The 16612-nt window shown below is 32.9% G+C and overlaps 1 protein-coding gene across 10 annotated transcripts in view; it reads left to right on the top strand.

The window, feature by feature from the left end:
- The window catches only part of VPS13B (vacuolar protein sorting 13 homolog B), a 795663-nt gene that overhangs the window by 118823 nt on the left and 660228 nt on the right, over positions 1–16612 (top strand). For all 10 annotated transcript variants that reach the window (XR_005796430.1, XM_040494097.1, XM_040494098.1 and 7 more), the window contains 2 exons: positions 65–259; positions 12263–12387. Coding sequence is in view for 9 of the 10 variants with exons in the window: in XM_040494097.1 (XP_040350031.1) it covers positions 65–259; positions 12263–12387 (320 nt within the window). In the remaining variant the exon portion in view is untranslated. The remainder of the gene's footprint in view (positions 1–64; positions 260–12262; positions 12388–16612) is intronic.

Below are 16612 nucleotides of genomic sequence, written 5' to 3' on the forward strand. Positions count from 1 at the left end.
TAGAGGGGATTGCATGCCAATCACTGTTTTCCTGAAATATAAATTGAACTCTGTTATTTTCTAGAACTCAAGTAACGTCATGAATACTACAAACTTCCAGTCTCTTCGGCCTTTGCCATCCATTCAGATACTGGTGGATAAAATTAATCTGGAACATTCTGTGCCAATGTATGCTGAACAGTTGGTGCATGTGGTCAGCAATCTTACTCAGCCATCTGATAATTTGCTTCATTATTGCTATGCACACTGCTACCTTAAGGTAGGAAAAGTGAATTTTGTTTATTAGTACCTCTTTGGCTCTCGGATAATTAATTAAATAGCTTTTTTCCTGGAGTTGTAACTTCAGAGTTAGTATCCCATAAGATGAGATTTAAATGATATATAATAGATATTCATTATTCAACATAATTAAATAAAAGTGTACCTCTTTTGAAGTTACTTCTTCATTTATTTGGGATTAATGGCTTGATGTTTATAAGATAATGTTAATTATGATTTTTGAAGATTTTGTATGTCACCGATGGTAATTATTAGTGAATTATTAGTGAAGGACCACTTAGTTTATAGGGATTTTTTTTTAAATTTTTTTTATATTTATTTATTTGTTTTGAGAGAGAGACAGAACACAAGTAGGGGAGGGGCAGAGAGAGGAGACACAGAATCTGAAGCAGGCTCCAGGCTCTGAGCTGTCAGCACAGAGCCTGACTTGAGTCTTGAACTCACAAACTGTGAGATCACAACCTGAGCCGGATGCTTAACCAACTGAGCCACCCAGGCACCCCATTTTATAGGTATGTTTTAAAAAACTTATGATTTCTTTGAGGGGAGCATTTATGTGAGATAATGCTTTATAAAGGGTTAGCACATTTGTTTTTTTTAGTTACTTTCCTCTTATTGAATTGATGTTAATTTCTTGACACAAAAGGAGAATCCTTAATGCTTTAAATCAAGTTACAGAAATTATTGGGAGGCATAATGCATAAATAATGCATTCCAGTATAGGTACATAAATAAACCCAAATGTTGAGTAATAAGTAGTTTTGCTAAGCAAACACAGATGTATAGTTTAAGTAGAGACAACATATATCTAATCAAATTCTTTTATGGATGAAAGCAAACTATACAAACTTGAATTCAAGCATAAGTACTAGATGCACTAAATTTCATGTAAAGGACTCCAAAATTAGAGAACTCCAAAAGCATATTCCTGATTTTATTGGTTTATGCTTTATTGTTCCATGTTTCAAAGTTTTAAAATATTTACATATTTGTAGGACATAAAGAAACCAATATAAATGTAACAGTTTTAGATCACCTCTAGTTTAAGATGTTGAAATTTGTTTTCAAACCATGTAGAGTAGAATAACGTGATTTCCTAGAAGTCCATGTGAAGCCCATTTTTAAGAAGATGGTGGCGACTCTACTCCCTTGATGAGAGTGACCCTCTTTCAAAGGGGTGTGGACACAGGAAAGTGTGATTCATAGGAGCCATTATTGGAATTATTTATCACAGTGTTTTATGTCATGTGGAGAGTAGCAGAAAGTATTTTTGAAAGCTAGATATATAGGTAATATTTTATATTTGTGCTTTTTTATTCATTCTTGTAATTCACTGAAGTGTATTTTTCCAAATATTTTTATGACTTGAATATCAGATTATAATGTTCAGAATATTTGCCTTGTTTTGTTGAAACGACTAATTTTAGGCAGTTCACTAACCTTTCCAAGGTATTCTGCTTACGTAGGGTTCATCAGTTTGGTAAATATTAAGTTCTTTACATAGTGCACTCAGCATAAAAGATGAATAAGGCATATCCCATCCTTTAGGAGAATGGTCACCAAAGCCAGTGGTCACCAATGTGGTTGTCCTCCATACTGACATAAAAGCTACTGGGATTGTTGTTTACTACTACTGTTGGTAATAGGTTAAAAGCTCACTTAATTCTAGTATAATCTAGATAAATTTATGTTTTGGGAAAAGGTCTTTTGCTTTTACACATAAAAGTTGTCTTTTATATTTTGGTTAATTTGACTAGAGCTATCTATAATGGGTAAGTTAGGTATTCCAGGAAGTTTGTTGTTGGGCAGAGCAAGAATATTATATGTAGAAAAACTCGTCATTGACATTAAGAATATTGAATACTTTAAAATATAAAGCCTTGAGTCTTGAATATGTTATTGTATTTTGGGTGCTTGTTCAGTGGCCTGGTACATTTTTAAATGTTCAGGATTTGGTATAGAGAGTTTTAGTTTTTATTTGGACTGTTTGGAACTGACTCAAAATACTGATTTGTTGTAAAGTTTATAGCAGTTCATGTTACTTGGCATAATTACTATAACCTTTGAGAAGGTTTCCAAAGATAAATTTTCCTATTATAGTGCTAAAAATATTATAGTAGAGGTTTTAAATGTTTTTTTCATGTGGGTGGCATTTTAGGCCTTAAGTAATTTTCAGTTAAATACTTAAATGCTCAAGTTTTACTTTTGTATACCTAAATTTGACTATAGTGACTGTGGTGAAATGGTGTGTAGCATCAATTTAATGTAATTAAATTTATTTTTATTTTTTTCTTAAAATTTTTTAAAGGTTTATTTAAAATATTTTTGAGAGAGACAGACTGCGAGCAGAGGAAAGGCAGAGAGAGAGGGAGACACAGAATCCTAAGCAGGCTCTAGGCTCTGAGCTGTCAGCACAGAGTGCTGGGGCTCAAACCCATGAACTGTGAGATCATGGCTTAAGCTGAAGTCAGTCACTTAACTCACTGAGCCACCCAGGCGCCCCTATAATTAAATTTTTTAATTGGGAGAGTTCGCATGGATGTGTGAAGAAAACTCGCAGATGGAACTTACTTTTGTATGTCTTATCAAGTCCTCTCTGTTTAACTGCTAAACTCATCCTTTAAGTGTGTGTGTGTGTGTGTGTGTGTGTGTGTGTGTGTGTGTGTAGCATCAAGTAGCAAGGACATTGCAAAGCATCTGATGATTGAAACATGAAGAAAGTAACTTCATGAAAGCACCCTATAAACTACAATAATATATACATTTTAGGCCTTGTTACTCATAAGGATCAGCTATGGCAGATGCTTCAGAGAGATCAAAGAAATTATAGTAGAATCAAAACCCTTGGAGTTTGTAGATTTGGTAATTTTCAACCTCAACAAAATAGTATTCTCTGGGGGTTTGGAGAAATGGTGCTTTTATACATGTCTGGTAAGTGTATAAATTGGTATCATTTTGGAGAGTACTTCTGCAGGATCTAATTTGAAAAAAATCTGCCTCATACCCATCCATTCCAATTTTCAATGTCTATCCTAAAGCAAGGGTCAACAAACTTTTCTTTAAAAGATCAGACAGTAACTATTTTAGACTTTGTGGACCAAGATACAAAATTTAGTATCTTATATAATACTTAAATAATAAGAGAACAAATTTCCACAGATTTTGAGTTGATGAAAGTAAAAATGTTTTAGTGTACACTTTTTTCATAATACAGTTTTACTAATGAGAAGAATGGAGTTCTTTTTCTTGGGGTAACATTTCACCTCATTGGGGTTCCCACTTAGTGTTCCCTGTCACCAAATGGATTATGAATGTTCATATGTAAAAATTATTCATAGCTTGTAGGCAGTACAAAAACAGGCATTGGGTGAAATTTGACTTGTGGTTTGCTGACCCCTGCCCCAGAGAAATTTTTGCATATGGAAATATACAACTGGAGGTCTGGATATGCTCACAGGGATAGCTCTCTCCAGTGTAATTTTTGGCGGGAATCCTAGGAAGCGTAATGGTATACATAGGTATGGCACCATTTATGTAAATGTAGAAAACAAAATAATGCTAAAGATTGTTCTCAGATATATGAAGTATAACAAGTAGATAAAGGTATAACAAGTGGACAGGAGACATCCCAAATTTAACTCCTCCCCTCCTACTCCTTGTAATCACTAACTTACTTTCTGTTTCTATGTATTTGCCTATTCTGGACATTTTCTCTTTCTTTTTCTTTTTCTTTTTCTTTGTCTTTTTCTTTTTTTCTTTTTCTCTTCTTTTTATTTTTCTTCTTTTTATCTTTTTCTTTTTCTTTTTCTTCTCTTGAGAAGGAGAGAGAGAGAGAGAGAGAGAGAGAGAGAGAGAGAAGATAGAGAATCTCAAGCAGGCTCCACGCCCAGTGCAGAGCCTGACCTGGGGCTGCATCTCATGACCGTGAGATCTTGACCTGAGACCAAAATCAAAGAGTCCAATGCTTAACCAACTGAGCTATTCAGGCACCCCCTTGACATATATAAAAGAAATCCTACAGCATATGCTGTTTTGTGTCTGGCTTTTTTCACCTAGCATAATGCTTTTAAGGTTCATTCATATTGTAGCATGTATCAGGATTTTATTCCTTTTTTATGGCCGAAGAATAATATTATATGAATATACTGTATGTTGTTTATCCAATTATCTGTTGATGTGCATTTGTGTTGGTTCTAGTTTTTGGCTATTATGAACAATGTAGTTATGAAGATCCGTGTATAGATTTTTGTGTGAAGACAGGTTTTCATTTCTTTTGGGTATATACCTAGGTGTGGAGTTGTCTGGTCAAATGGTAACTCTATTTTTAACATTCTTAGGAACCACAGAACTTTTTTCCCAAAAGGATTGTTAAATTGTTTTTCCTGTTCTACTACCACCACATTTTTTACTTCTTCACATCTTCACTAATACTTGTTATTGTCGGTTATTTTGATTTTATTCATCTTAGTGGTCGTAAAATGGTATTTCGTTCTGATTTTGATATGTTTTCATAATGTTTAGTGATGTTGAACTTTTTTTTTTTCATGTGCTTATTGGCCATTTAGATATATCTGCTTTGGAGAAATATCTATTCAGATCTTTTGCCCATTTTTGAATTGTCTGTTACTGAGTTACAAGCATTCATTAGGTATTCTGAAGGATTTTGTTTCTTTAAAAGTGTAGGTGACAAGCCAATTTGACAATAAATTATATTTAAAAAAGTGTAGTTGACAGAATGACAGTATTCATATTTTAAAAATTCTGGGTAATGAAAAGATCATTTATTTTCTCAGTTAAATTGTTAGTGGGCTAAGTGAAGAGAAAATATTTAATTTCTCTCCATAAGAAAAAAAACGTACTTGTCATTTTCAGTCCAGAGCTTTTTTGTTTCAGTGGATACATGAGCAAAAACTAGATTTAGAGGGTTTAAAGAATGAGTAGGCAATGAAAAAAAATGCAGCATTCACAGCCTTCTCTGTCAAGATACTTGCTGATTAAAGATGAGAAATGGAATTTTACTGAAGGTTGGAGAAGAGATAGTGGTGAGAAAGTTTTTTCTTTAAGAATTAAGTGGAGGGGCACCTGGGTGGCTCAGTTGGTTAAGTGTCAGACTTTGGCTCAGGTCATGATCTCGTGGTCCATGGGTTTGAGCCCTGTATTGGACTCCGTGCTGTCAGCTCAGAGCCTGGAGCCTGCTTTGGATTCTGTGGTCCCCTCTCTGTCTGCCCCCACTTGTACTGTGTTTTTCTGTCAGTCTTTGCCAAAGATAAATGAACATTAAAAAAAAATTAAAAAAGAATAAGTGGAGAATCTAGCATACTTTTTTGAGAGGGGAAAGAGGAAGTGGAGGGAGGCGGAGTGAAATTGTGAGCTAATATATGAGCTAACTCAAATGAAGCATCAAATTGCTGTTCTGGCAATATGGGGTTTTGCAGAAGTCCTTTACCTTTATTGGACCTCACTTTCCCATATGTGAAATGAAGTGGTTTATTTAATATCTAAGCAGTTTTAGCTCTGAGGTTCAGTTTTTAATCAACTAGATCTGATTCCACCTCCTGAAGGCTTTTCCTTCCCCAAATGTTCATTATTCTGTAGAATTTTCACTATTATCCTTCTTTCTTTAGTTTTTGCTTATTCCAGTGTATTTCTGTAAATGGATTAACTTTTTTTTTTTTTTTTTTTTACTGTTTTACTGTTTTTATTTTTGTAAAATACACTTAACATAAAAATTACCAGGGTGCCTGGCTGACTCATTTGGTAGAGGATACAACTCTTGATCTCTGGATTGTGAGTTTGAGGCCCACATTAGGAGTAGAGATTACTTAAAAAACAAAACAAAGGAAAACAAAAAAACATAAAAATTACCAGTTACAGAATTTTTAGTTGTATAGTTCAGGAGAGTAACTACATTCATAATTGTGCAAGTGTCATTACCATCCATCGCCAGAATCTTCTCATGAACCCAAACTAAAACTTTATTAAATTATTCCAAGTCCTCTCTCCTCTGTCCCTGGGTAACCACCATTCTACCCTTTGTTTCTATGAATTTGACTACTTAGTACCTCATATTAGTGGAATCATATGATGAATGCCCATTTAACTGTTGTATTTTATTAAGATACTGTTTCTAAGATTCATCTATGTCATAGCATAATTTAAACTTGCTTACAGTTTGAGTCTGAATAATACTACATTGTATTTATGTACCACATTTTGTAAATACACTCTTTGATTGATGAACACTTGGGTTATTTCCACATTTTGGGTTATATGGATAATGGTGGTAAAAACATGATATGTATACCTGTTAACTTCACTGATTTTATTTTCTATATATAGCCTGAAATGGAGTGCTAAATAATATTATAATTTTATGTTTAATTTGATTTTACTTATTTTTATTTTTTTGGTTTAAAAATTTTAAGTTTATTTATTTATTTTGAGAGAGAAAGAGACCGGCACAGGGGTGGAGAGAAAGAGAATCCCAAGTAGGCTCCACACTGTCAGTGCAGAGCCTGATGTGGGGCTCGAACCACAAATCATGAGATCATGACCTGAGCCAAAGTCAGATGTACTTAGCTGACTAAACCACCTAGGTGCTCCATGTTTAATTTTAAATACACAGCATATGATTATGAATAGCAGCTGTGCTATTTTATATATTTTTTAAATATTAAAAAAGGTTTCATTTAAGTTCCTGTTAGTATACATGTAATGTTAATTTCAGGTGTACAACATAGTGATTCAATACTCCATACAACACCTGGTGCTCGTCACAAGTACACTCCTTAATCCCATCACTTATTTAACCCACTCCCCCACCCATCTCCACTATGGTACCATCAATTTGTTTGCTATAGTTAAGAGCATGTTTCTTGGTTTGCCTTTCTGTTTTTTTACCCTTTGGTCATTTGTTTTCTTTCTTAAAATCCACACAGAAGTGAAAGCATGTGGTATTTTTTTCTGACTTATTTTACTTGTGTAATAACCTATAGGTCCATCTGAGTTGTTGCATATGACAGGATTTCTTTCTTTTTTATGGCTGTATGGTAATACTTCATTGTGTGTGTATGTGTATATACCTCATCTTTATCCATTAATTAGTCCATGAGTATCTGGGCTTTTTCCATCATTTGGCTGTTGTGGCTGCTGCTGCTATATACACATTGAGATGCTTGTATCCCTTTGAATTAGTATTTTTGTATTCTTTAGGTAAATACCTAGTAGTGCCATTGCTGAGTCGTAGGGTAGTTCTATTTTTAACTTTCTGAGGAACTTCCATACTGTTTTCCAGAGTGGCTGCACCAGTTTACAGTCTCACCAACAGTGCAAGAGGGTTCCCCTTTCTCCACGTTTTTGCCAGCATCTGTTGTTTCTTGTGTTCTTGAGTTTAGCCATTTTAACAGGTTTGAGTTTTGTATTTGTATTTGTTACAGTTTTGATTTGTATTTCTCTGATAATGAGCAACATTGAACATCTTTTCATGTGTCTGTTGGCCATATGGATGTCTTTTTTGGAAAAAGACATACATATTCATGTCTTATGCCCATTTTTTATTTGGGTTATTTGGTTTTTGGGTGTTGAGTTTGATAAGTTCTTTATATATTTTTGATACTAAATCACTGTTGGGTATGTCATTTCCAAATATTTTCTCCGATTCTGTAGGTTGCCTTTTAGTGTTATTGATTGCTTCCTTTGCTCTGCAGAAGTTTCTTATTTTGATGCAGTCCCAAAAGTTTATTTTTGCTTTTGTTTCCCTTGCCTTCAGAGACATATCTAAAAAGCAGTTGCTATGGCTGATGTCAAAAAGTTTACTGCTTGTGTTCTCTTCTAGGATTTTTATGTTTTCAAGTTTCACATTTAGGTCTTTAATCCATTTTGAATTATTTTTGTGTATGGTATAAAAAAGTGGTCCAGTTTCATTCTTCTGCATGTTCATGTCCAGTTTTCCCAATACCATTTGCTGAAGTGACTTTTCCCCATTGGATATTCTTTCCTTCTTTGTCAAAGATTAATTGACCATATAGTTGTGGCTTCATTTCTGGGTTTTCTATTTTGTTCCATTGATCTAAGTGTGTATTTTTGTTACAGTGCCACACTGTCTTGATCACTACAGCTTTGTAGTATAACTGGAAGTTCAGAATTGTGATGCCTCCAGTTTTGTTTTTCTTTTTCACGATTGCTTTGGCTATTTGGGGTCTTCTGTGGTTCCATACAAATTTTAGGATTGTTTTTTCCTAGCTCTGTGAAAAATGCTGGTAGTATTTTGATAAGGATTGGATTAAATATGTAGATTGCTTTGGGTGGTATAGACATTTTAACAATATTAGTTTTCATCTATGAGCATGGGGTATTTTTCTATTTATGTCATCTTAAGTTTCATTCATCATTATTGTGTAGTTTTCAGAGTACAGGTCTTTTACTTCTTTGGTTTGGTTTATTTCTAGATATTTTATTGTTTTTGGTGCAATTGTAAATGGGATTGATTCCTTAATTTTTCCTTCTGCTGCTTCATTATTGGTGATAGAAATGCAACAGAATTATGGATGAAGTTTCATCATGAAGTCAATGCTTGATTTTTTTTTCTGTCCCTTTAAGGGACATATCTTTAGGATGTTGGTTATACTATTGTACCGGGTGTCTTAAAATGACAATAGCATAAAAATGATTTATTTTACATCACAATTAGTATGTTTTCATTGTCATTTACAGTTAGTGTGTTTTTATACTTTTTGCCTTTTATTATTGAAAATTATAATATAGCATAGTAATTTTGTTAAAAACTTACTAGAAATTTTTTATATTTCTAAATCTACAGTTTCTTCTATTTATGTTAATTCAAGGACATTGTAAAGTGTTAAAATATAGATGATAAATTTTTAATATTCTAATTGGATTTTTTTAAAAGGTGGCACTACATGTTGAATTGTTTATTTAATGTGATGTATAAGTCATCTTATTCAAGGTGACCTTTCCTTCAGCTAAAATTTTTATTGGTATTTACACTTACAGCTTCATATGTTTTTTGCTGGTTCAGATGATTAGTTGCAGTGTTCAGTACTTTTACTCTGTTTCTGAGTATATAAACTGTCCTTGGTGAAAGCAACTTCAATTTATACTCTGTTTCCATTTTTCAAGATAAAGTTTTTGTAATGTTGGTTAAGGGCTGTGGACAAGTTAGTTAGGTATTATAAATCTATGTATTTCATTACTGTAATTAACAATTTTTTTTAGCGTCTATTTATATTTGAGAGAGACAGAGAGACAGAGAGAGAGAGAGAGCGCGCACGTGAACGGAGGAGGGGCAGAGAGAAAGGGAGACACAGAATCCAAAGCAGGTTCCAGGCTCTGAGCTGTCAGCACAGAGCCCGATGCGGGGCTCAAACTCATGAACCATGAGATCACGACCTGAGTTGAAGTCAGATGCTTAACCAACTGAGCCACCCAGGCGCCCCTAATTTTTTTTTAATGTTTGTTTATTTTTGAGAGAGACGGAGACAGAATACGAGTGAGTTAGGGGCAGAGAGAGAGGGAGGCACAGAAGCTGAAGCAGGCTCTAGGCTCTGAGCTGTCAGCACAGAGCCCAACACAGGGCTCCAACACATGAATGGTGAGATCATGACCTGAGGGGAAGTCGGACGCTTAACAGACTGAGCCACTGAGGCGACCCTTCGTTATTGTAATTTAAAAGAGAGTTGGGGGCGCCTGGGTGGCTCATTTGGTTGGGTGTCCAACTTCAGCCCAGGTCATGATCCCATGCTTTGTGGGTTCGAGCCCCGCGTTGGGCTCTGTGCTGACAGCTCGGAGCCTGGAGCCTGCTTCGGATTCTGTGTCTCCCTCTCTCTCTCTCTGCCCCTCCCCTGCTTGCACTGTCTTTTTCTGTCTCCCCAAAATAAATAAATACTAAAAAATGAAAAAGAGAGTTGGAAATTGGTTATTTTGAATAATTTTTGGGGGGAGAAAGGGGGAAAGAGTGTGTTTTGGGGGTACAGAGGGAGATAGGAAGAGAGAATCTTAAGCAGGCTGCACTCCCAGCCTGGAGCCCTATGTGGGGCTTGATCTCATGACCGTGAGATGATGACCTGAGGTGAAATCAAGATTTGGACACTCACCTGAATACTGAGCCACCTAGGCTGCCCTGAAATAATTGCTTTTGATATAGTAGGTAGGCCTTCTTTCATTATATTTGCCTGAATGTTCTCTTACAAGTGTCTCTGAACAGCATACAAATTTAATAATAGTTTAAAAAATATTACAGAATAAGGTATGGTTTCCCCAGAGTCTTTTGCAGTTCTGCAAACATCCAGCAGGGATCTCCTCTACACCCAGTTTCCATCTGAGTATAATTACTGATAGTGTCTGTGATTATACTGTTTGGGCATTTTATAGAATATTAGAAAGTGCCTTGAGAGAGTTCTTAGTTGGACACAGATAATGTAATATGATAAAATATTAACCTTATTCATAGTCTAAAAATATTTGGAGGTTGGGCAATGTTTTACAATGTTTTTTATTAAATGGCATAGTAATTGTAAAGTTTAGAATCTTTTACAATGGGCCTTTTAGAGGAAATGTGAAATGCTGAAATCGCACAGTGCCTAAAAATTCTTTGCATACAGTATTGCTCAGAACAAGTCTTTAAAGAGAATGGATGTGGATAACTTAATTTTCAAGGTTGATCATTTAAGTATTAGAAACATTTTTTTCTCAGTCTGTATTTCTTGCCACGTGGTTGACAGTAGGATTTATAGGAATTAATAGGTGTTCACTTTCATTTTCTTTGATAGTAGTTAGGTAGGTCCTTTGAAATGAAGTTTTTCTCTAAAAATATGTAATTCTAACTAATGTCTCATTTCTAAAAAATTATTTTGTTCACTTAAAACTGACTTTAAAGGAAATGATTTGACATTGTCAGTTTGATGAATGATAGGGACATGATAGCTTTTTGAAACCATTTGGGAATAGTTTAATACTTTTTTAAGAAATTGATCATCAGTTTATAAGTTCATTGAATGAAAGTATTTTTGAAAATTGAACAATCTTAAACATGTTTCATTGTAGAACTTATCAGTTAATATAAATCCTAGAGATAGGAAATTCAGTGCTTTATGAATCCAAGGAGTAAAAAATAATAAGGAAAAATAAGTGTTAGGGTTAACTTACTTTAGTATGTTGTTGGAAACCAGTAACTTTGTTTTGTATCTCTGTGTGTTAGCGTTTTATGTTTGAGATGTTTATCTTTTATATTATTGGAACAAATTGGAACTCATTTGTAGTAAGTTCTCTATAGTGGTTCATGTAAAACGTGATGTTATATTGGTTCTTCCTTCAAAGCAAATATACTGTTCAGGAATTTTAAGGAATGCTTTTAAAATTTTTGAGTGTGATCTCGTTTTAAGTATAAACATATGAAGAGTAATGTATGTCATGTACCAAATTTCCTGGGGTGAAAACATTAGCCATACAATTTTCACAAACGAAAGGGGTACTTTGTAACATTGTAGGATATATTTGGATATCCTTTTTGTGTGTGCATAATGTAAGTTGAAGGCAAAATACATTTTTGATTGTTTTTGTCGTAATTAATGTTTTTTAGGCATTAAATGATATTAACAGTAATTTACTAATTTTTACAATGTGCACAATACAGGCAGTTTATATTACCAGAAAGTGTGTGCATTTTAGCAGACAATAAAACACTAAATAATAATTATGTTTAGAAACAAAATGTGAAACTTAGAGTTAGTAAGAAGCAGTGATCTTTCAGGGACATGAAAAATACTGTATGTTTAAATCTCTTAATTTGGATTTAGTCAATGTTAAATTGAATAAAAGAAAATGTTGATGTTTGGGAAGTGGAAAAAGACATTGGAACATATTTAGTGTGCAGCTGTTGTAGAGCAAATTGAAACTGACGTATTTCATCCTGTGCTTATTAAAACTTTGTCTCTGTGAACATTTGGATCTTTTCTTTTTGTTTCAGATATTTGGTTTCCAGGCAGGACTGACATCTTTGGATTGTAGGGGATCTTACTGCTTACCTGTACCGATTATTCCCTCTTTCAGCACTGCTCTTTATGTTAAACTTCTGAAACTACCCACATGCTGGTAAGTATTATGTTAAAATATGGCTTATGGCAATTTTCATGTATTATGAAGGGGAAAAAACTCAGTCGTGTCTCTTATGCAAGTGTGTTAGTTTTATACAAAACCTTAGAAAAATATCTGAAGTTCTTCTGCCTTTTACTGAGACACTAAAAATCTCTCTTTAATGCCTGAAGTATACTAGATCATAGTCTCTCTTGTGGTAATGTTAACTGTTGTCGGGGTAATAACTGTTAATCCGTGTTGGAACTAGAGTAAACTGTTGCTGCTTCATACTGTACTAGTAACTGTAAGGGCAAGTACCTTATTTTTGCCTTTTTAAGAGGATATGGACAAAGATTTTTAAAAGTTGCCATTTAATATCAAAGCCTAAGTATTTGTCACCTAAATAACAATTTCATGTGTATTCATAGGCACTGAGAAAAGTATACCCATAACATAGATTAGACATTTGATATGTCTGTAGTTAATGTATTTTAGATGAAACGGATTTTAGACCATATTTTCATTTGTTTTTAGGTTACTTTATTTGGAGGTCGTATTTCTTTAAATTGAAAGAGGTTTATAGAAAGAAAGCCAGTAGTTATGACTTCTTAAATTTTAGTTGAAAACAAACTTTAATATATTAAAAAGAAAATTGCTTGAAGGTATGAAAAAAGGTTTCAAAACATGAAATATATTCTAGTGAAATAGTTCTACATTTTAAAATTTAGATTACTTTTATTATTTGGATGGAATATGTCTTTGCTTTCCCATCCTAATTAGTAAGCTAATTTTTACAGATTGTTAATTTCTATTAGTTATTTATGAAAAGCAACATGACTTCTAGAACGTATATTTTATCTGAAGTACTTCATTTATTAAAAATATATTTCTTTAATGACTTTTAAAATGAAATTTATAAATTGCTCACATCTTCAAAAATTTTACCTATTGATCCAGAAAATTAAAAAAATATAGAGGTTGCAGTTAATTAAGTCTTGGAACCAGTTTTTTTTGGTAAAATGAAACCATTATTAAATGATCATTCTTAATTTTCTCTTGATAAGTTTAATTTTGTCCTTAGTCATCCATATTCCACGCGTGTCATATATTATGTTGTATAGAGATTTACTTTTTAACTTTTTATTTGTATATACATAACATGTTGTATTTGAGCCAAATTTTATATTCCAATCTATTAAGAAATACCATGGGATATGTCCCAGTTGGTATGTTGATTATCAACTTTAATAGATGTTTGTAAGTACTGTTATCTCAGTTATGTGCTGATTTATTTATCATTATAATACTGATATTTTTAGAAACGGTGCAATTTACCTTAGAAAATACTTAGCTTTTTTTTAAAGCCAAAATTTTCAAAATGAATTATAGCCTTCATATGAAAAAAATTGAGTATTTAAATAGGCAAGGCTTAGTTTAAGGATGTGAAGGACTTACTGCAAGTATTGTCAAATGTGGTTGAAAATATGCCTGCTGACATCTAGAAGAAAATATTCCATTTAAAATACTAAAAGCATGAGATCACACAATGCTTATATTTGGAAGTAACTTGATTTTTTGTAGTTAGACCACTTCTGTGATATTCGAGTGATATTTTTCTATGCTTTACATGAGTATTTTGCTTTGAAATAGTTTCTTTATATTATTTTCCATAATTAATAGACCATAAACTATAATTTGTTCTTAGCAACTCTAAATTGAAAGTAATACATGTAAAACTCAATAAATTGATATGTATTTTAGTTAAATGAAATGAATAAGATCCCAGATAAAATATATCATATAGTGCTTGCATTAAATCAAAATCATATGAGAACTGAAAATTTTATTTAACTCATGTAGTGAGTGAGGATTATTTTAGTAAGGCACCCTGTTTGTATCATTTAATGTCAATTCTGTTCCCAGTATGGTATCTCCCTGCCTCAAATCATATAAGCCGTTTCATTTGAATTTTTAAAAATTATATTCCAGTTTCCTAAAGCACATGTATGATGCTATGTATATTTATATTTATCTATCTACCTACCTACCTATCTATTCAATAAGAAGAGCATATTTACTATAGGCCATGGATTTTAAAACCCTTATACCACACTGAAAAAAATTTTAGTTGGAATGTGTAAGTTAGTAATGGAAATCTAGATTTTATATAAAACAGAAAAATAGTTTTATACTTTTTGTTTAAAAATGTCTAAATTGATGCTAATCATATGTGAAATTTCAGACTAACATTTATTTTAATCATTTTTGCTAATTTTTAGAAATATATGGTTTAAGTAACATTGAAAATAAGTTATTTTTTCCCGTATGAATGTTCCTGTTAATATATTTTAACAAGCTAACACTAAACTCCAGTTTCTTGGAATTTATTTTTTTCAAAATATTTTGGTCATATTTTATCTTTCTGTATTACACAGTATCTAAACAATAAAACATTTCAAAAATTTTTTTTCTTCATTACTTTAAATCAGGTTAACTTTTAATTCTTTTAGTCCCTTAGAACAGGATTAAATTATGTAGGATATAGTGGGAAAGACATAGTGATGATAATATTTAATGACAGAAGTCTTGAGCAGTTAATTCAAATTTTAATTTTTCTCTCTGTTTAGTTATCGGATGTTTAAAAGCAGGCAATAAAGTATTGGTTAAAGGGCAATAAAGTATTATAATGTTATTCTAAGTAGGATTAAGGCTTGGTCTCTTGTAGATACTTACTTTAAAAATTTCTACTGTGGTGATAATGCTTTTAGGCTTCTAGATACATTCTTGGAGTTAACATTTTTTTTTCAGAACAGAGAAACTATAATAAACACATTAACTTTATTTCCAAACTTTTAAATTGAAATACTAATATTTTATGGAAAAGTGCATAAATTATGGTGTTTCATAAGTGAATTGGACCTTTGGTAACCAGCAGAAAGATCAAGGAGCAGAATATTATCAGCATCTCAAAAGCCTCTCTCACTTACCTTCCTGCAGGGTTAACTGTTATTCTGATTTCTAATAATATAGATTAGTGTTGTCTATTCTTGGACATAAATAGAATCATCCAACATATTCTCCTTTTTGACTGGTCTCTGTCACTGAAAGTAATGTTTGGGAGATTCAGACAGCAGAATGTAGTTTTTAGATTGTTTGCTTTTGTCATTATGCAGTATTCTATTACATGAACATTGACCATTTACACATTTTTGATCTGTAATTTTAATTGAAAAATAAGTATCTAAAGTGTGTGTCAATTTATTTTTTATTCCTTTGCCATTTTCCCTTTTCCTTAAGAAGCTTCAGTTGTTTGGGAAATTGGATGTCATTCATAAATATTTTTTGATTTTCTATGTTGTGATGAGCATTGTGGTATATATTGGAATTGGGGAAAGAATACAGTAGAATGCAGTGAGGGTAAGGGATATCCACAGAGCATGAAAACTTAGTCTAGTGGGAGAGGACACTACACACACAAGAAAACATTTGTCTTTCAATGGCAAAATTGAGGCTTAAGCGAAATGTCCTGTTTAAAGAAAGTACAAAATTTCCCTGCGACATCGTGGTTGGTTTCAGAGAGAAAGTGGCAGTACAATTGGGTTTTATTGGTTGAATTGGGTAGATATCTAGACATCAGGAGATTGTTTGGGGTGCAGAAGTTTCTATGGGGATAATATTGTCTGAACAAAGTCAAGGTTGGTCCGTTGGATCTGAGAATGGTACTGTGGGAGAGGAATTTGCAAGTCTTCTTTTGGGCCTTGACTTGTACATGATTAAGGGTGTCTGAGCTTTTTTAATCTTAAAAAAAAAAAAAAAAGGTTAAACTAGTTAATGAAATATTCATTAACCCCATTTATTCCTCACCAGGCTTGTTAAATTGCAATTATACTATAGTCTTAAGTTCATTTTGTCCTATAATTGAGGGTTCAAAAATGTGATCTCATTTATAGAGAGATAGGTGCAACATACTTTGGAAGTTCCGAGAAAAATTATTTTGGCTTAGAAAGTCATGGAGAACGTGAAGATGGTAACTTCTAAGCAGATTATTAAAGAATGGATACGATTCGAAAGAAAATACTTTTTTATATAGTGTTAGGTTGTTAGGTACTTTAATATAAGTTTTCATTAACAACGCTGTGAGCTTAAGATGATATTCTCTGTTATAAACTAAAGCTCAGGGAGGTTACATAAATTGTCCCAAGTCACACAGTGTCTGGGCAAGGAATCTCATGGAAGGTTATCT

Source organism: Herpailurus yagouaroundi, unplaced genomic scaffold (genome assembly GCF_014898765.1).
Source record: "Herpailurus yagouaroundi ecotype Mexico unplaced genomic scaffold, PumYag 186, whole genome shotgun sequence".
NCBI lineage: Eukaryota > Metazoa > Chordata > Mammalia > Carnivora > Felidae > Herpailurus > Herpailurus yagouaroundi.